This window comes from Pagrus major, chromosome 15 (assembly GCF_040436345.1).
Source record: "Pagrus major chromosome 15, Pma_NU_1.0".
NCBI lineage: Eukaryota > Metazoa > Chordata > Actinopteri > Spariformes > Sparidae > Pagrus > Pagrus major.
Window position 1 is genome coordinate 16,455,951 of NC_133229.1, and position 20,051 is coordinate 16,476,001.

At 41.1% G+C, this 20,051-nt stretch overlaps 1 protein-coding gene across 1 annotated transcript; it reads right to left on the reverse strand.

Moving 5' to 3' along the window:
• Window positions 1–1,866: 1,866 nt before the first annotated feature.
• Window positions 1,867–19,360, reverse strand: LOC141009738 (gamma-aminobutyric acid receptor subunit pi). The gene is made up of 8 exons (XM_073482430.1): window positions 19,171–19,360; window positions 15,856–15,923; window positions 12,368–12,585; window positions 9,468–9,550; window positions 4,734–4,871; window positions 4,496–4,648; window positions 2,581–2,771; window positions 1,867–2,332 (listed from the first exon to the last, which is right to left on the reverse strand). Exons 1-8 carry the CDS (start codon window positions 19,358–19,360, stop codon window positions 1,967–1,969), a joined length of 1,407 nt encoding a protein of 468 aa, XP_073338531.1. The 3' UTR covers window positions 1,867–1,966.
• Between the last annotated feature and the right edge of the window lie 691 nt (window positions 19,361–20,051).

Genomic DNA, 20,051 nt, shown 5'->3' on the forward strand with positions numbered 1-20,051 from the left:
GCACAGTGAGAAACACCAACAGCAACAACACCAAGAGCGCTGCATACGTCACGGTTACATGGTACCTGTAGGTCAGGTGTTGCTGTTTATGTTTATCCACACCATTATATTACATTACACCTGTCCAGTTAGTATGGAGACCCAAAGTGTTTAATATTAACTAAATTATAATCTGATGAATATAAAGTGAGATTAAGAAATGAAGCAATACATTGTGAAATAAACTTTTCCCATTAATATGAAATGTTTTTCATCATTCTTGTTTTTATAATAACAGATTTATTTTCAATTTATCACAGAAATTGTATATTTTTTTGTTTATTTTTCAAAAGTCTGTTTTCATTTCAGAACAACACTTATCTGAGTGTCAGTTTGATTTAATGTCACTCTGTCATTTCATCATGTCACTTTTTACCTTTCTACCAATCAGATGCCGATGCATGGCAGGCTCATCCGCTGTTGGCCAGAGTTGTGTTTCCAGCTAGCAAGCTATCTTCTCTGGGCTAAAGGAACCAAAGAGAAAGACTGTCTTCTTACTCTTCCCGCAGCGAGGAACATCATTAAAATCACAGCACTGCAATGGTAAAACTGAGTTAGCCAACATGCTAACACTGTTAACACTGGCTCCTAAGTATGGTGCCAAGTCAATAATCCAAGCTACCAGCCTACCCTACCTACCTGATTAGCCAAGTTCTTTGCACCATTTATTTACAGCAGAAGAAAGTCATTTTTTTTGTAACATATGCTTATTATTTTGGGAACAAGAGCAATTGCAGCAGAAGATAGTTGTTTGACTAAGACTTATTCAGCATTGTTGTGGTTCAAGCTAACGGAAGCTAGCTGGTCAAAAACTTGTCACTGTTAGCAGCTGTTGCGCCCCGCTAGTAGAGGCATAGCATCATGAAATAAAAAGTGACATGAAATTTTAAAAAATGGGGAAAATTGTAAAATAAAGCAAAATCCATGAAAAAATAAGCATTAACGTAAACAAAAATCATGAAGTTTACTATATAATAACAGTATATAAAATTTGATGTCATCTTTATGCCATATCATTTATTATTCAACATTTTGAAGTTTCATAGTGTTTCATACGTCGCCTACCTTGTGAAACTGCAGAACAGATTTGTGTGATGACAAGTTCCATTAAAAACTGTTCATTGTGACCAGATTTCCAGAACACAACTGAAGGGATTAAAGGCCACTACATTTATAGTGTCAATGAAAGAAGCAAATGCAGGTGACGAGAGACAGCACTGCTCTGTGAATTAAAAATAACTCATGGAAGGACACAGAAGAAAGAGGGAGATTTCAACTGCAAAGTAAATGATTGTACTTGGAAGACTGGTTTATAGTTTTTAAACACAACCTCCGTGTTGAGCTATTTTTCCAGCTCCTTCGTCTGTCTTTTTCATCCCTCTTCTCCCATCCATTATTTTCCTATTTCCCCTTAAATGTTGTACCTGCAGGCAGAAATGGAAAATGAAATTGTAAAGTATTAATGATCAATCCATCACAACCGAGAATCGAAAGTGGAACGGGCATTTGCTCTCCCTCAGCAATGCTAGCAAATTCTGTCATAAAGCCTTAAATTACAGCTCCATCTTCTCCGTGTCAGACAGTAACAACCTGCCCGGTGACACACTTAAAACGAAAGTGCTACAGCAAAAAATATGCAGACTGGACACTTTTTTTTCTCTGTAAGCAACGTTCACTTCATCTCAAGGTCTCAAACAGTCATGTTTCCAAAATGGAGCTGTAATCATAAGCATTACTTTTTCCCAAAATCAACCCTATATTGAGTTTGCTACTTTGCTTATGAATCCAAATGTAGAAAGTTTACACACTCATCTCAAAACACACCTAAATAACACTCACTGTACATACATACAGTAAAATACACCTCTTGTCTGCATACGCTCTCTGTCTTACGCTCTCTGGAACTTCTGCTGCACTCAAGCAAATGCTAAAAGTACAGATAATATGTCCAGTAGAGCAGGTTGACCATGACAAAAGAGAGGGGGAAGGTGACTCTGGAGTAGTTGTCTATGTGGTGGGGGTTCTCCACGTGACAGCAATATATGGCGCGGAGCACTTTGCGGATGGTGATCAGAACAGTGATGCACCAGTGAGTGGGCTCTGGAGGCGATGCCTCGGGGTTAGGCTCAATGCCCGAGGGGCTGGACGTGCTGACAGTGAGTTCTAGGGAGGCCGGAGCTGTGTTAGAAGTTGCGTCAGGATCTTTGCGTCTCTTGGCCCTGTTGGGGTGACTGGAGATGGTGTGGACCATACCATTCTTTTCGTCGTCGAAGTCGTGCATGTGGTGGCCGTACTGCAGGAGAGTGAGAGCCAAAGAAAGAATGAGTTTTAAATGGAAACAAACACATGACACATCTAAATTTAAGAGCTTGTAGCACTTGTTCAACTCACCCCAAACTGCTCATGATGACATGATGGAGATGACGACGATGGTGATGATGACAATGACAATGACCAGCATCATGAACACAATGGCTGTGACCACAACAACGCAATGACCACAGCAAATAACCATAACTCATACGTCCAGGAAGGTCTCACCATGTATATGTGTGCGTCGGGATGAGTGAGGGTGCAGAAGTGGGCCACGGCGTACTCAATAAGCGCTCCAAAGATAAAACTGAAGCAGATTCCCAAGTAAACATCAATGGCCTTAATGAAGCAGTTGGCATTGGGCAGTGACGTCCGGGCTCCCATCATCAGAGTGGTCATGGTCAGCACTGTGGTCACTCCTGGCACAAAAGAACACGCTAGTAAACTACAGATTCTTTGATCAACCATTCAGGAATGCATATTTCCTCAATGGGCTTCATCTGAATATTATGTGGTTGTTGTCTGTGAGACTGTCAATCAGTCAGGTTCCAGTTCCAGTTCCTGCATTAAAAATAGATATATGATGGGGTTGGGGTGGGGGGCAGTAACAGGCAGTAACCCTTATTTGGAATCCTGAAGTTCTAGCAAACAGACTATTGTATTTTCAACTCAAAGAACCACTCTTCAGAGGATCTTATGGTCCTGTTCAGAGGACCTGTTTCCGTAGTGTAAAGCTGATGGCTTCATTACTCTAAATCCAAGAAAACTTGATTATTGCCAGTTTAAGGTTGGCCTGATTGAAGTCTCCAGCAACAATGAGAACAGGATCAGTGAGTAGTTCAAGTCCTTACAAGTTCTGATAAGGACTCTCTCTGTACTTTCCTGGGGTGGGATGTAGACTTCTGTGATAATGACTGATGTAAATTCCCTTGCTAGAAAGTGCAGTCTGCATTTGACTGACAAAAACTCCAGATCAGATGAGCAGGAATGGGATAGCACTTTAATAACCCTACTGTCACACCACATCTTTTCTTAGTCACCATGAAGCTAATGCCTACTTTTTTTCTTGCCAGATTCCTCTGTTCTGTCAGTTCGGTTTATAGAAAAAGAGTAACTTGGTTGAATGGCACTGTCGTGTACATCAGGATTTTGCAAAGTTTTGCTTAACAAAGGTTGTTACAGTTCGTTATATCCTGTTGGAGACTGATGTGGGCACAGAGGCTGTCCAGTTCATTATCCAACACAGGTACAATATGCTTGACAAGAAGATTCACATGGTTGCAGCTGGTGTTTACCTCAGCTTGGTGTCTCCTCCCATGTAAAGATGGATGCAGAGATGAGCTGAGATTTGATTGTTCAGTCGGATGTTTACATTTGAAACCCCAAGGATTTTTATTCCAAACTTTAACTTTGACTGTTGCTCATTTATAACGTGGAATACTTAATTTATGAAAACATATTTTGGAGGATTCAAACCTCCAACAGTGCTCACGTTCAGTAAAATTAAGAAACATGTCACCAAATGCACCTGTGTGGCTAATTAATATCTCACAGTTGGTACAACTACAGTAAGATATTTGGATACACTTGCAATATTTGTTAAATAGTTTAAATTCACTGTTGTGTTTTGGTCTTTTGTTGGCAATAACAATGAGGTAAATACTGCTGTGTCCTTTGAGAACAACAAAGAGACAAGCAAGGGCAACCGAGATAATCTGCACTGACACATCCGGTGTGCCGTGGAGTAGGACATGTTGTAGTTTTGTCAGTTTTGTAAGAACTTAGTGTTCCCAGAGCCCCCTGCAGTAGTGGGGGATCTAATTCAACACAACATCTATTTTTGGATGTTCCCACTCGGTAACACCAGTGTCAAAGATGCTCCCTTCAGCTCCCAGCCCTCGAAAATCAAAGCCAAACCAACATATGTTTACTAAAGGAGAGTTAAAGTTTCTTATATCTGTGTAGTAGTAAAACTGCTGTTGTTGCCTGATGGAAACTTCTTTATCTCATAACAACAGTTCACAGTACATAAAGAGATACACACTACCTAGGTAAGATTTGGTGCAATGTAAACGTATACTGTATGATATTTGCTCATATTTTCACATTTTGCTGGGAAAAAAAAGGATTGCTTTCCCCATACCTATACAGATACGTGCTGGGACAGAGGACAGGGAGATCCAGAATGAAACCCATGAGAGGACAACAAGCAGGCTGGAGGGGACGTAGGTCTCTAGGATGAAGTACAGAATGCTCCTCTTCAGCTCAAAGTGGAACACCAGCTTTGGGTAATTGCCTTTGAGAAGAGGGACAAAGGTCTGTCATTTTACTTGAAAGCAAGAAACGTGTGAGCATCAGAAATCCTACCAATGAGGACTTACCAGTTTCATAAACAGCCTCTGAGACAGACGTGTAGTGGTCCTCTACTGTGTACTGAGCCAGCTGTAGAGTGTCTAAACCACTGACAGACTCATTCCCTCTGGTCCAGTAGAACATCACATCATTGATGTTGTAACCCCCTGTAGGAGAAAGGGAGAAATTACTTTCTTAGGAAGGTTACACTAAAGAAGTTAAAGCTTCTCTCATTAAAGGATAAAATAAGTTCACACACTAAATGATCATCCAATTTTTTTGTGTGCGCAAAACCCGTTAATGGCTGGACTGTCTTTGCTTTATACTCATGTTTAGGTGTCATGGCTTGCAACTGGACTGTTTTGTTTCTCTTTAAAGGAACAGTTCACCAAAAAAAATTTTATTCAGCCATTCATTGCACATAAAACATCTTGGAGCTTCACAACAAAACAGTGCTGCAGCATTCTCCTGAACAACTGAAGCAGATGGGGACTGTTTTCAAATGTAGAACAAAACAACCTAAAAAAAACATAAAATGGCCCCATACAGCTCAACTGGTGTAATCCAAATCCCCACAAGCCCTGAGATCCCATATTAATTTGAACAGACATTAATTACAATGGTCGAGCTCGTCACCCACTTCAGACGGTGTGCAGGCAAATGCTTTTAGCTTAGCAGCTACAGTGAAGATTTCAGCCTAGAAAAAAAGGGTGTGAATAATGTCTTTTCAAATCCTTTTGGAATCTCCGGGCTCGTGGGGATTTGGATTACACCAGATGAGCTGTATGGGTCCATTTCATAATTTTGTTTGGTTGTTTCCCCATCTGTTTAGGAGAATGTTATTATGCTGTGAAGCTCCAGAAACGTTTTGTAGACTATGAAACTTCACCTGACTTTCTTATCGGCATGGGGGTGAATAGATCATGACTGAATTATCAGTTTTGGATGCAATATCTGACATTTACTTGTCAGCCGATAATATGTCAGTGTTATAGAGTGGGTAAAACACAGCCCTTTACATTTCCTTCTGGAACTTTCAATGCTTGGGGAGGTGGAAATATGACAAGTGCATTACACATCAGCCTCGCTGTGATAATGATGATGATGATGGTGATGATGGTGATGACGATGATGGTAATGATGGTGATGATGAAGACACAGAAACAGTACATTAGTAGTTTTCACTAAACTTCAAAGTAGCTGTGGTGGGAACAGCTGGGAATGTTAATTGCTCAAGCTACGCTAAAGCCTGATCCTCTTATGGTTGAGTTGTTTGGGATTGCAACCCATCGTGGGTGGTAAATACCCTCTGATGCTAAATACCAGCACAAGAGAAACACTTGGCAAGCGCTAAAGGGAATTTGAAAACACCTTAGAAAAGCTACTTTAAGACGTCACGTTACCCCCTGAGAGGCAAATGGGTATGAAGTGCAACACTCAAGCACGCCTGCCTTTAAATCAACACAATTTCAACATAGTATGTACCTACAACAACCTGGCTTTAAAATACAATGTTAATGTTTCATGTATGTTATTGCTGTCACAGCGGCAACACAATATAGTCCCATTATTCACTCTAACGCAGTTTGACACACTGACATGTGACAGGAGTCGCTAATGGAAATGCATTCGTGGTGTTTATTTACGTCTTCATAGGCGATACAAAAAAGCGCTGATGTAGAGCTTTACTCCCTCCATAACAGACTAATCATGCATATTGCACTCGGCCCTGGAGAGCCTTGATAAACCTAATAAAACATGTAATAAGATGGCATGCACTATTAATATGGCCGAAGATCCCACGGCTACGTGTGGCAGTGCTTTCGAAAGCACCATGTAACAATAACGATATTAATTAATAAGAACTGATGTGGCTCCTATGGTGACATTCATTGAGGAAGCGCTTATTAGAAAGGGAAAATCTCTTTGGGTGTATTCTTCTAATTTGTCTGCAGAGGGAGCAAGAGAATAAGAAAAGTCAGAGGAAGTGCAGTCGGCTGAAGCTGGAGTACATCTCTGCAGACTGTTGCACATGAAATGCTCATTAATTTGCTGTTGCTCTTCCCGTTTAAACCCACACAGAGTCATGTTTTATTGACCAATGTGAGCCATGATGCTGGGAGCAAAGTCCCCTAATGAAGGGCAGTGGTGACTTAAAGGTCCTGTAAATTCACTGTTTCCTCTCTCATTGTAATTATCTGACTAGAAGTACTCATTATTTTCCTGACCTGAAGCCCTGACATTACTGTACAAGTTAGAGAGACAAATGGGTAGTGACATGCTGTGCAATAGCATGGAAATTAGTAACATGGGGGTACGTTCAACCTTCCGCTGCCCTGTGCCCCCTTGAAAACAAGTAGTCACATCCAACAATCAAAGAGTTTTTTAAAAGGGCCACCACTGAATATCACAAAAGACTGTCACTGACTCTTTCTGTGGTCGGAACGCACTTAATATTTTACCGCATTCCCGATCTTAACACCCAGCAACCTCCCACAACGCCGCACTCTTTAAGCTTCCCTCCTGTGCAGATGATCCACTTTTGGCACCGCATTAAAAGGAATGAATCCTTGAATATACAACTTCATAAAGAGGCAGAGAGACAGAGCAAGAGGGAGATGGAGATTGAAGGAGTGGAGAGAGTGACAGAGAGGAAAACAGCAGAGATAGAGCGACAGGATGAGAGAGAGAGATTGTGGGAAAGAGAGACACAGAGAGAGAGAGAGAGAGGCAGATATTTAGGCTGGAATTATTGAAGCAGCGGAGGAAGGATCCATCATCTTCTCAGTTACCTAACTTTAACCTCCAGATGTCTTTTTGTCTGCTAAGTGGGACTGGAGCTGCCGTTAAATGTTTTATTTGGCACTAAGGTCCTGGTGGGCTTCTGGCAGGGATCAGACTTAGCTTAGCCTGGCTGGCTGTCATTAAATAGCACAGAGGAAAAGCGAGGTGTAAAGCAAAGGAGGCAGAGGAGCGAGGGAGGCTGAGAGAGGCGTGAGGGGCTTTTTCTTCCTCCCATCTCATTCAGAGCCAAAAAATCCGTCTTTTCCTGTTATTTAATCTTAATAACAATTTGCTTCAATTATACACAAACTGCCACCGCATTTCAACTTTAAACCATTAAAAATGTGTCAAAATTTGGCAAATCTTGCCCTTATATTACAGGAATATGTTTCAGAACTCTTCACAAGTGAACAATGTTTTAAGCCTCCTGGCAGAGCATATTAATATGAGTTTAAAGGATTTGTAAAATTAGGTGGGCTTCTATCAGGGGCAGGACTGACAAAAGAATAGGATGCCTAAGGGCTTGTGGTGAATGGCTGCTATAAAAAGCATATTTGGATCAGTAGAGGAGTAGTTCGAGTGGGCGGCTCTGGATCAGGAGGTAGAGTGGGGTCGTCCAACTCAAAGGTCGTTGGTTTGATTCACATATCCCACACTGAAGTATCCTTGGGCAATATACTAAATCCCAAACTGCTCCTGATGGTGCCAGTGTGTGAGTGTGTGTAAATGATTGAGTCTAGAGTAGCGCTTTGAGTGGTCGGTAGAGAAAAGCACTAGGGAAAATGTAAGTCCATTTGTGGAAAGGAGCTTAGAAAAGGGTTTAAATGCACCCTCACATCTGAGCATTAAAGGTGCCATGTGGACTTTTGTTGTAAACAAACAAATGTTGGGTTTGGTTTTTCATCAAAACACCAAATCAACAGTGTTCAGGTGCATTTCCTGCCATAACAAACAAAGCCATTTTTTTTTAATTTCCAAAGATTATCTCATACAGTGTTTACATCTATGTTTGTTTGCTGGAAGTCTTCTTTTTCCCTACATTTTGCTGGCGCATTTCTGTGTTTAATTGTGTTACTATTGCCAACAGCTGGTGCACATGTGCATATGCATCCTCATGTTTGACACAAACTGACCCTGCCAATGGCCACCCCTGGAATCTGATTGGCCACTCCAAGTGCTACCCCGTTATCCTAAAGTATGACTGTCTGTCAGCCCAGTGAGAGGCGGGATCTTAGTTCCAACCAACTGTTTGACGATATATTGTTTTCTTTTACATGAAGTGAACTTTTGGAGGTACAATTAGTTTTTGAGGACTATAAGAATAAAGGACTGAAGCTTTATATTATATTTGTTTTGTCTCACTCTGTTGTGCTGGGATTGGTAGGACAACTTTGTTTACATTTGTATGGACTAAACAAACAAGATGTAACGTGTTAATTAGTACGATTTCAAGGTCTTAGTAGGTTGATTTTTGAGCTGTGGAGTGAGTCAGGCCAGCTGTTCATCCCTGATTTAAATCTAAATAATAAGGTAAGCTAACAAAGCCGAGTTAACAGGCTAAGCTGATGGTCTCCTGCGTCTAGCTTCAGACAAACAGAGTGTTATTAATCCCCTCATCTAAATCCGAACAAGAGAGTCATTTGGCAAACTATCCCTTTAAGAGATTTTCACAAGTCATCTTCCAGCTTCATCTTTGCTTTCATAACAGTCATTAATGAGGGACACACAGGAGAATACTCCATCGTGATCTGAATTGCCCCTGCAATTTCTGTCTGCTGTGTGACTTAAGCATGTAGTCTTACACACACTCACACACAGGCACATACACACCCCAGCAGTTTAGAAGATGAGAGTGTGTGATCTGTTTGATCCTTTGGTTTGATCACATTCACTTGACATCCCGCCCACCCACCAACTCTGTGCCACAGCTTGAAGCTGCATACTTCACATTTTCTTTATTGAGTATGAGGTGTCCTTACAGCTCTCCAGTTGTAACGTGCAGGTCTGCTTGTCCATGGGATATTTGGTCAGATCCATGTTGCACGCCACGGTGGTGGTAATCCTAAAAAAACAGAAGTATTGTTATTGAAAGGGAAAAGAGGATACCTGCAGTATTTGTCTTTTTTAACAGTGGCGCAGAGTTTGCAACTCAGACCAAACAAACAACAGAGAAGATTTATGAGTTATTTCCCTGTTCTCTCAGCTGACATGGTTTTTGATGTATATGAAATCCATTAATTGAATCCTCTATGGCACATGAAGAGCACTTGCTAAAGAATAATGAAGGGTTTTCTTTGCATTGTTGTCATGCTGTTAATCTGGACCAGCCTTTATGAGAGCCTCTCACATCGTAAATTTGTCTTAAGGGCAAAAGAATGATGCAACTTTGGTCTTTCAATTAAGAATAAGTAGCATGCATGAATGCTCCTTGATGTTGCTCACATGTTGTTGTAAAAGTTGTTTGAAGGCTATGTATATATGAAAGACATAGCACATGAAAAGGATATACGCTTGCCAATAATAATTTAATAAAACAAAATTAGATCAAGCTCTGTACTTTGGAAAAACAGAAACAATGAAAGACGTATTTGATTCATATAGAAACATTTTATAGACCTCCACATATTAAAATCATTAAATGGCTGCTATATATTTCTTTAAAGCAACATTATGTAATTTTTTTACATTAAAATACCAGCTTCAAAATCATTTTGATGCTACAATGTCTATTAACAGGGTGAGTGGTGTCTCCGTCACAGCCACTCCGCCCCCCTATCACTTGTTTCTGCACTATGTGGCAGCAGGTTATCCCACATTGCATACATTTCTATCGTCAACATAACTGTAGAGGAAACGCAGTCTCTTCTATACGTTTTCCCTCTTGCAAGCATCAATATGTTGGGTCACGGAAATGTTTGATACAGCGAATGATGGATAGTCTGAATCATGACAGGGTGTGTTCTGACGATTGATGTGTTGCAGCCATGACACATCATCTCTGGAGGTCTCTATTGGCTGTCGACATAATTGTATTTCCCAACAGTTAAGAGTTGCTGCAGTCAGCACTTAAGAATCTTAAGTTAAGGTTAAACTGTAACATATCCTGCCTCTGCTACATATCTTTCTCACAAGTGGTTGATAACGGCATTTGAGGGATCAAATGCCAAAAATGTGTGTATGTTGGCCGATATATCAATATCTGACGTTTTTACTCCCTAATATCAGTATTGGCATTGCCCCCCAAAAACTGCATATGTGGTCGGGCTCTATTTCATATTACAGGTCCGGAAATGTCATAGTATGTAGGTGGTAATCACAAAGCAACTTATTTGAAATTCCTTTGAGATTATCCCCAAAATTACCACAATGACAACCTAAACCATTGAAAATTACCACCTACATACCATGAAATTTGCAGACCTGTACATTTCTATACACCACTAAGCTGAAGCACATTGACTTAAAAATGGAAAATGGAGTTAGACCCTTAGATAAACCACATGTGCAGTCTACCATGTACCTTAACTGTGACACCAATTTATATGAGTCTTTCTCTGACAGGCATCTCTGGTTCATTACTGTACTCAAACTTGGATTTCTGATTTCGGACTTCATTATATTTTCATCTGAAATATGAACTTCACCCTCCTGAACCATAAAACTAGCATACAGTAATTCTAATTGAATCTTCCCTCCTAGCTGCTCAACCTTTAGCTCCAATGACCTCAGTGCTTTCTCATGTATTCCCCGCGGCGCATCATTGAAACATTTACCACAGCTGTCCGTTTCCTTCCACACCTCACATTTCTCACACCACTCTGTAGTTCTTCACAGCACCAAATCCCTGAGGTGGCTGTCCCTCTCCTGACCATCTCCTCTGGCTTGTTTTACCCTCACTAGTCCTGCTCTCTGACTGTGACTCGCTCCCCTCCTCCATATCTCCTCTGTCAGGGTTAGAGCCAAGAAACTACACTGTGCTGTTCTCCGCATGGAGGCAAAGGTCCATGAAGACATTCAAAACAGCACGAATCAACAAATCCAGTCATACTGTTCACATAACAATGTCGTACTCTCGTTAAAAATAAAAATTCACAGACGAATGTATAGGGACATAATCAACTGTGCGGCCTGAGCCTGAATACCCAACCCAATTTACTATAACATGACACCCACGCATGTTTCCCCCCCATGATAGTTACAAATCTGCCATTAGAACAGTGAGAATGTCTCCCATGTGATGTTTGTTTCTCTCATTGTGTAACCAGAACACGTGTAGCCACGACCAAAATGTATGCGTGAAAAGAAGTTCAGCACGACGAAGCATTGAGTCAGTGGAGTCAAATCAGGGCCCGGACAGCTCTTATACAATCCATAGACAGGCTGAGGTTAAAGCGTTTGACACTAAAACTGTAGGATGTGTAAATCCCATCATGACAGGCTTAAAAGAGCTGAACAAATTCGCTGACTGGATCATCCATAACCTTTCTATCTATAACCTGTCTGCTTGGCCCGGTATCTAATCAAAAAGCCAAGGCACGTTCCAGGAGCTTGCCAAGAGCTCGTCAGATGTTAAGCCCTTGCACACAGAGCAATAAACGCTGGAAAAGGTGCTAACGGGACTTGTGTGGCCTCGATAGCCCACAGCTCTTCCCATTGACAGATCGTATGCTCCTGTACTCATACAGTCCAATACCCAAGTAATAGAATTGACACAACTCCTTTCTGTGCAATCACATTATCTCAAATTCAACCCACGCTTCCTCCCTCAGCCAATTTCTTCCCCATTGCCTGGCCTACTTTTCATTGTCTGTCGGAGCAAAAAATAAAAAAAAAAACACAAACACAACCAATAAACCAACAGGCTTGTTTGTTATCCAACCTCAGCGCGTAAAGGACGGTCCCGTTGGGGAAGATGCGGATCAGCCTGTTCTCCACGGTGATGTCATGCAGGAAGGACTTCTTGGAGTCGACGATGAAGGTGTCGGGGACCCAGAGCAGCTCCACTAGCCGCCCGTCGAGGCTCAGGCTCTTGTTGCCCTCGAACACCAGGCGCTCGTCCGTCCAGCGCTGACGGAGGAATATGGTGGCAGTATAGTCCTGCAGGATTGGGGATCAAAGGTCAAAACACAGCTAATGGAGTACTTTAATAAGCATGTCAATAACATGCTGACATACAGTACAAGTGAGGGTTTTTTTTGCAAAACAAGCTAGTCAGCATGTGGCTTTCTTTGCATTGTTGGGTATTGATGGTGTCAGGTCCCTGAGCCCCTCTGTGCCTGAAGCAACAGTAATCCACAACACTGCTTCAAGTCAGCAAGTCCATTCTGGTCTTTTAGGACACTGAACATATTTTGTGCAGGACATCCATTCTAAAAGTCCTGATGTCACATCACGTGGAGCCATGTAATCAATTTCCTCTGTCGCGTGGCATCATGTGAGTGCAGTGTCCTCGCCAGACATGTTGAGTCCCAGAAGGATTAACTCTATCAGTCCACTGTTAAGTGAGGCTTATCCATGAACTGACAGGTGCATCTCGCTGTCAATCAACATGTCAATAGTCCAGTTACAAATAAGCACAGTTAACTACCATGCTTTGCTGTAATCTCTTCTTGTCTGTTGTTATGGAGATCAGCTTTGGTTGTGTCTCACTCTCCCAAATTGGGGGAAGAAGCTCAAGTTTACTATTGCTATTGTAAATAGCTGCATGTGTCATCAAATGATGATACTGCTGTAAATGTTCCTTATCGACCAATATACCAAGTATTTGGTGAATTAGTCGATTGGTACTCAGAGCTTTGGTTGATGTCTTCAAATTGCTTGTTTTGTTCAAGAGATATTCAGATTTCTGTCATAGAAGATAAAGACAGCTGACAAGTATTCACCTTTCAGAAACTGGAAAACTGAAGTTAAAATGTCTAAAAATGACTGGACCTTTGTTATAGTTTTGATCTCAAGTTACGTTGATTGAGTTTCACCAGGCATGGTGGATGTTTTATCAATGAAGCCAACAACTCCCATGATCCCACTGACTGATTGATTATTAAAATTGTTGCAGATTTTCAGCATATTAACCAATCGACTAATCATTTCAGTTCTGATTGATTATTATCTCTTAAATAATTCACATTGTAGGTGCTGACACTTGACCCCTATAAGTTGAAAAGAGTGGGTGACATAGTTTGACATGTGGCAAAGCTAAGTCAGCTTTAACCCAACATTTGTTGTTAAACTTGATCAATTTTTGCCTGTTAGTGGTTTTAATGCTGTAGTAACGCCATCACAGATGTCACTGATTAAATTTTTTTTTTTTTAAGAAGACATCGACTGCAATTATTCACATCAAATGTTCTCTTTTATTGTGAAAACGTGTAATGCATCCATATTTGAAACTAGCACGAGAGTTTGAGGGCAAAAACAACATTTTTGGCCTCAGGTTGAAAGGGTTGAGTAAGGTTAACAGGACATTAGTAAACTCACCGAGCCGTAAACTGAACAACTGCATGCTACACTTAATTACTTGAACAGTTCGGGGTTTGTTGTCAAATTGCTTTAATTAGTAGGCAGTGTTGGGAAGTAACTAGTTACATCTAACAGCATTATGTAATTAAATTACAGTGGCATAATTATAGACAGTGCAGGCAGAGCAACTGGGGCCCGTGGCACGAGTGAGCCTTGTTTGGTGATGAGCCAGCTTTCTGTGGGCATGTTTTATTACTGACTCAGAAACATGTCTGTGGTCCAAGAAGACTCAACACTAAATAGTTTTTTTTTTTACATTTTCTATATAAACTATAATTTAATACTATAATATATTGTATAATATAATATTGTCATATACAGATGCAATGATGATTGCTGGGTATTGTAACTTGTTGTCAATGTTAAGTCAATTTGATCATGTGACAAATAACAAGACTCCTATTATATTGAAGCGCAATGTCTGTCTGGAATGACAAGCTGAGCACACCTGCAAGGCAGCAGTCATGCCATTCAAACATAAAAGTGATTGTAAGAAAAGAGGACAGGAAAGAACCGGAGGAGAAGGTAGCAACGCTCCCTAAATTGGATTCCTGCGAGTTTCTGTACAAACAGTCCACAGACGGCCCTCGTCCTAGCAGTAACACAGCAGTTCAGCTGGCCTCAGCATCTACACCGCTGCCCTCAGTGGTGTGTCGACAAACATGCAGCAGGTATTGTAGACTATGTGGAGTACACTGTTAAGTCCAGGCCCTGTTGTTGACTAACCACATGTTGACAGCAGTACTAAGATACTGTGTGGGATATGGCAGAAATAAGGCTGTTTGTAGTGCAGTAAAACCATCATTGATGTTTATTGCTTTTAAATATTGCAGCTCTCTTCTTTCTAGTCATGTGCCATAGCTTCATTTTACTATAATCTCTAGCCTCTATATCGAACAGGAGTGCACTCTTGAGGTTAATGCCTTTTGTTTAAGGGGCACTATGTAGATTCAGACTCAGAATTTTAATATTTACAATATTAATGAGGTAATAATACAAACTCAGAAATATTTATTTTTTCCATAACTGAATAAACAAGCTGTTCTCAGAGGAAAATAAGGTCCCCAGAACACTGTTTGAGGCTAGAAAGGTGGCAGAGTCTGCCAAATATAAACAAAGTAAAACAATATGAAATTGTGTTGTCCTTTAAGGTCAGTTTGTGTATTCACTCCATTCAGTCATTCAAGTAAAGTTTTCCTGCAGAAAATATCAGTCAATAGGATAAGATCGTTCTCTTCTGATTAAATTGGTTTCCCCAAAACTACATGGTGCACCTTTAAAGTCAGCAGCCATTTCAGCACCACAGTGAGTGGACAGCTCCCCTGCTCTCAGAGCCTGTGTGTGTGTGTGTGTGTGTGTGTGTGTGTGTGTGTGTGTGTGTGTGTGTGTGCTTCATAAATAACGAGCAATAGGGCATAACACCCTGCACATCGTTACCACCTTACACCACTGTCAAATCACAAAATGAATGTGAACTGTGATTCGTTACAGTTACAGAGAAAAAAATAATTAAATTACAGTTACTAATCAAAATGTTGGTGAATACAAAGGAGCAATATTTGGGTATATTATTTTCCCTAAAAAGCTCATACGTAGAATACAACATTTATTCTGTTGCTTTGCATCTTTTTGCCATGCAGAAAAAATATGTTTTCATATTTCCTGACAACGTGGGTCAACAAAGCCGTCGGGACACATTTGAGTGCAACACCATTAAGGGGAGGATGGCTTACGGAGCCAAGGAGTTGTCTCTATGTTTAACCAGGCTCCACTCTCTGTGCAGTATCCACTCAAATTTTGAGTTTTTCTTCCCGACACTGTCAGTAGAGCATAAACATATCGTCTTACCATGTTGATCTCTGAGATGGTGTCAATGCTGGCAATGTCCAGACTCATACCCACTGTTACAGGACCATCTAGAAACAAAGAAGACACCATTAATAAACAGCTGGACCTGTCATCTGTTGTATGTTTAACAATGTATAATCCCCATCATTTCACTACACTTATGCTTTAATGGTTGTCTCTGAGTGTTAATGCATACACGTGTCCTAGTTATATGACGTAACAGGGTGTTTTGAGGAGGCATATGGATATAAGGTTGTATAATAAAGCATAGTGTTGTGTAATTAAAGGTTATCGAAGGACAGCATATTTAAAAAGACCCCACATTGCCAGCACATCAACAGCTGCAGTCTGTCGAGTGTGAACCTCCTTGAGGGAATTAGTTCTCCCTGATTCACCATCAAAGAGGGGTAATTCTGCTGCTCTCCTACGTTTCATCTTCCCATTCTCCTTTCCTCTCACTTATCAATCTTCATTTCTTTGAGAGAGATTAATGAGCCTGTTGTCATATTGCAGATACTGTCTGAGTCTTTGTGTGTGCCTACTGTTGCTGCGTGGGCAAAGTCCTGTGAAGAAAAAATGAAAAATTCATAAAACTAAAAATATGATGACATTTGGCTGATAGTTTCACTGCAGTTTCACTTGAAAGGGATAGGTGAGCTTTTCAGAGAAAATGCTTATTCGAGTTTTGACAGAGAGTTAGATGTGAAGATCGATACAACTCTCATGTGTGTATGGTAAATATAAGCTACCACTAGCAGTCAGTTAGCGTAACCTAGCATAAAGGCAAAGATTGTCTTGCTTAAGGCCTGCTGAAGGCAACAAAATCCCCCTGCCAGTTCACTTGATAACTTGTATTTCATTTGTTTAATCTGTACAAAACCTGAAGTGTGAAAACAAAACACTTCGGTCTGTTTACAGCTTGATTTTGTCACCTTTGGACAGAGTCGGGCAGTTTTTATGCTACACTAACCATCTGCTGACCGTAGCTTTATAAGTAGCCTACAAACATATAGAGTGGTAATAATCCTCTCCAGCAATTCTTAACAAGAAAGCAAATAAGTATATTACCCAAAGGGTCAAACTAATCCTTTAAGGTTACTTGAGCATTAAAAATAATGATGAAGTTTGGAGTGAGGGGGCAATCCGCTTCAAAAAATGCCCAGTCAGACTGTATTGAGCCAACCTACTGGCTGTGCCTGGGGCTGTCTGGCCAGAGGATGATATTTACGAGCGGTGACACCCTGTACCTCGAACCAAAATATTTTAGCTCATACTGTATGTGTGGCTTAGAAATGGCATGAAAATACAAAGCACAACATTGGAGAGGAGTGCGCAAGTAAGGTCTGGCTGAACCAACTATCATTCTGCTGCAGGAGGAAAACACTCCAGAATGTTTGTATTTCTTTAAACCAATGACAGTCGTCTTAGGGGGCACTAAGCTCGGGATACAGAGACTGTACCCTTGCAAAATAGTGTCAGGGAGTACATTAGTTTCGGTGGAACATTTGCACATGGGAGGTGAGCTCTGGCATTAAAATTGCTAAATCCCAGGAAAAGAACTAAACAGGCAGGGACGTGAGAAGTCAGTAACAGTTGGGGGTGTTGACGGTCAGTCTATATAATGACGTCATTGTAAATGATGTGCCACATTGATGTTTTTTGTATTAATTTGAATGGCCGGGATAATATAATAATAATAATAATAATAATATAACACCAGTCGAGTTAGGGGAAGCTTTATAAACTCTGTGAAATGTGACAAATTCTTAATTATTTGGGCCTGCTGAATATTCTGCAGGTGTTAAACATTAGGTTCTTTCTCCCTTTCTGTACAAAGCATAGTGTCAGTTCGTTTTTATTTGGATATAGGGCAGGAAAGTGGCACGCGATCAAAAGTGGTCACTCCAGATGCATGGCCAGGCGCCTAACGCTAGGTGTGAAGTGATGAGCTGTCCCCTTGTGATCGGATCATCAAAGACATATGCTAATGCCAGACATAAACAGCCTCATGATTTATAATAATTCAGCACAGTGAGGATACAGACGTTTCATAGAGGTGACATGTGTATATATAATGAAACCATTTACAGAGCCTCCAGTCTGCAGTCAAGTTCATAAGCTTGATTGATAAACCAAAGAACTGTAGAGTAACCTTAGGCTTCATGATCAAGGAAAGTTTTCATATCAGTGGACACTTCTGTTGATTTTCACACACTCCCTCTTACTCACTAGTTCACATGAGCGCTCTGTCTCTCTCCAAACCTTCATCAAATTTGCCATTTTCAGAGTCCCACATTGCAAAATTGGTTTCACTTGGCCCAAATACAACAATGAGCACAGGTGGTCCAGATGTGGTAACCAGACCACTGGCGCCCATACGCCTTGGTTCTGGGCCAAAGTAGGGCGAGCTATAGTCAAGCAGTTGAGGCTGAGATATTGATATGTAAATTTTGCTGTGTGGGTGTAGGTTGCTCGGAGGTTTTTGTTTTTATTTTTTAAAAAGCAATGGGGACTTTGAAGGGTAACACACAGAAAGCAGAAAGGAAGGAGAATGCCTACTGAAATAATCGGCCAATGGCAGGCTTACATCAACAGCTTACTTCCTGTGATTGAGACTACAGTGCTGGTAATGCTAATACGTGTGTGGGTGTGTGGAGATGCTTCTCTCGCTTTACCACTGCTTTTACCATCAGCGTGCGCCAAACGTGTGTTCCTAGGCGGGAGGACTCGTGCTTGTGCTGAATAGCATTCGCCTTGGTAAAGTCCGACGTGTTATTACAGATCAAACAGCGAGTGAACAAACCATAATCCCATTGTGACGGATTCCCGGATCCCAGGACAATAACGCGAGAGAGGGATTTGTGAGGAATGACATAACATGCTTCCTTTGAAAGCGTTCGCTGAGGTAGGCTTTGTTTCTCTAGGCGCCTGCTGGAAATCAGAAAATAACTTTCAACATGTATTAGCAGCTGTGATCTTGGTTAATCCACCAACAACAATGTATATTTAGAATCATATAGATATTAGAACTTAAATATATCATGCACCCTTCTACAGGCCGCATATCAGTGTTATGTATTTCCATAACATCCAAGGTAATTATGGAATAAACCCATTTCAAAGATAAATTTGACTTCATCTCAAATTATAATATACATGTGCAGTACATTTAAATGCCTTTTTGTCAGTGTATATTACTCAGAAGGGAGATGTAAGCACAACATTGGAATATGAACCCCTCTCATTCTCTGTCAAACACATTTCCCTTGAGTTCTCTGTCATTTCCATGGCTGCATGTGTCGGCAGTTTCCTTACTGTCAAAGAAAGGCCTGAGGTACTTGTTGTATCCTTTCATCAGCCTCTGAATGGTAGGAGGCAGAATCTCTCCCTCTTTCACTTCTGCGTTGAGCATGGAGCTCTCTAACAACCTGAGAACAAAGACAGAGAGAGACACAGGTAGAGAAAAAACACAAGTGAGAATTGTTTTTTGTGTCTCCTTTTTCATTGTACCAGGTGGATCCCTCTTCGGGATCAGCTCACTATTCACACAACCTGCAGGGTGCCCATTGAGCTCAGCGGCGAATCTTACACACCATGCAGAGAAGAAGAAAAGATGGGAGATTAGAATGGCAACATGGACCTGGAGAAAGAAAAACAGAACAAATACCGCTTCTTTTGGTTATTCGATTAGCTTGAATTGACTGGATTCAGAATATTTCAAACCATCCATCTCGCCGTTTTTTCCATTCACTCACGCCTTTTAAATTACTGTTTGCTTTCATGAGATCTTTTTTAGTCCCGTTGTCTCTGAATGCTATCCTTAAAGGCACATTGAAGTGTGGGAAGATGATTATATTGCTGGCAATTGCGGCAGGGGAAAAGAACACTCATTGCTCCTTTCCCAGTGGTATGTGTGTTTGTGTATAAATCAGGCTCTAAATACAGAACGCCTGCTCTGTAGAGAGAAAGCCCGGGGGCACGTGCCATGATGTAAGAGGGGCTGAAGCAAGACAGATCAGGCCATGTGCAGAGGCAGAAAACATTCATCTCTACATACTGGCAGAGTCCCCTCTGTCACTTGTGCGACGCTGTAGTCAAATGTGTGACAGGAGAGAAAGAACACATAAGCTCGATGGTCTGCTTTTCTTATCACAGCATCATCTAATATCCAGACAGCCATGAGTCGTTCATCTGAG

Excerpts from the sequence above, each read along its gene's own strand:
- LOC141009738 (XM_073482430.1), bottom strand. The coding sequence starts at position 19,360 with ATGAAAAAGGAGACACAAAAAACAATTCTCACTTGTGTTTTTTCTCTA. Across the intron at positions 12,586-15,855 it reads CCATCTCAGAGATCAACATG|GACTATACTGCCACCATATT; the intron begins GTAAGACGATAT and ends CCAATCCTGCAG. Across the intron at positions 9,551-12,367 it reads ACCGTCCTTTACGCGCTGAG|GATTACCACCACCGTGGCGT; the intron begins GTTGGATAACAA and ends CTGTTTTTTTAG.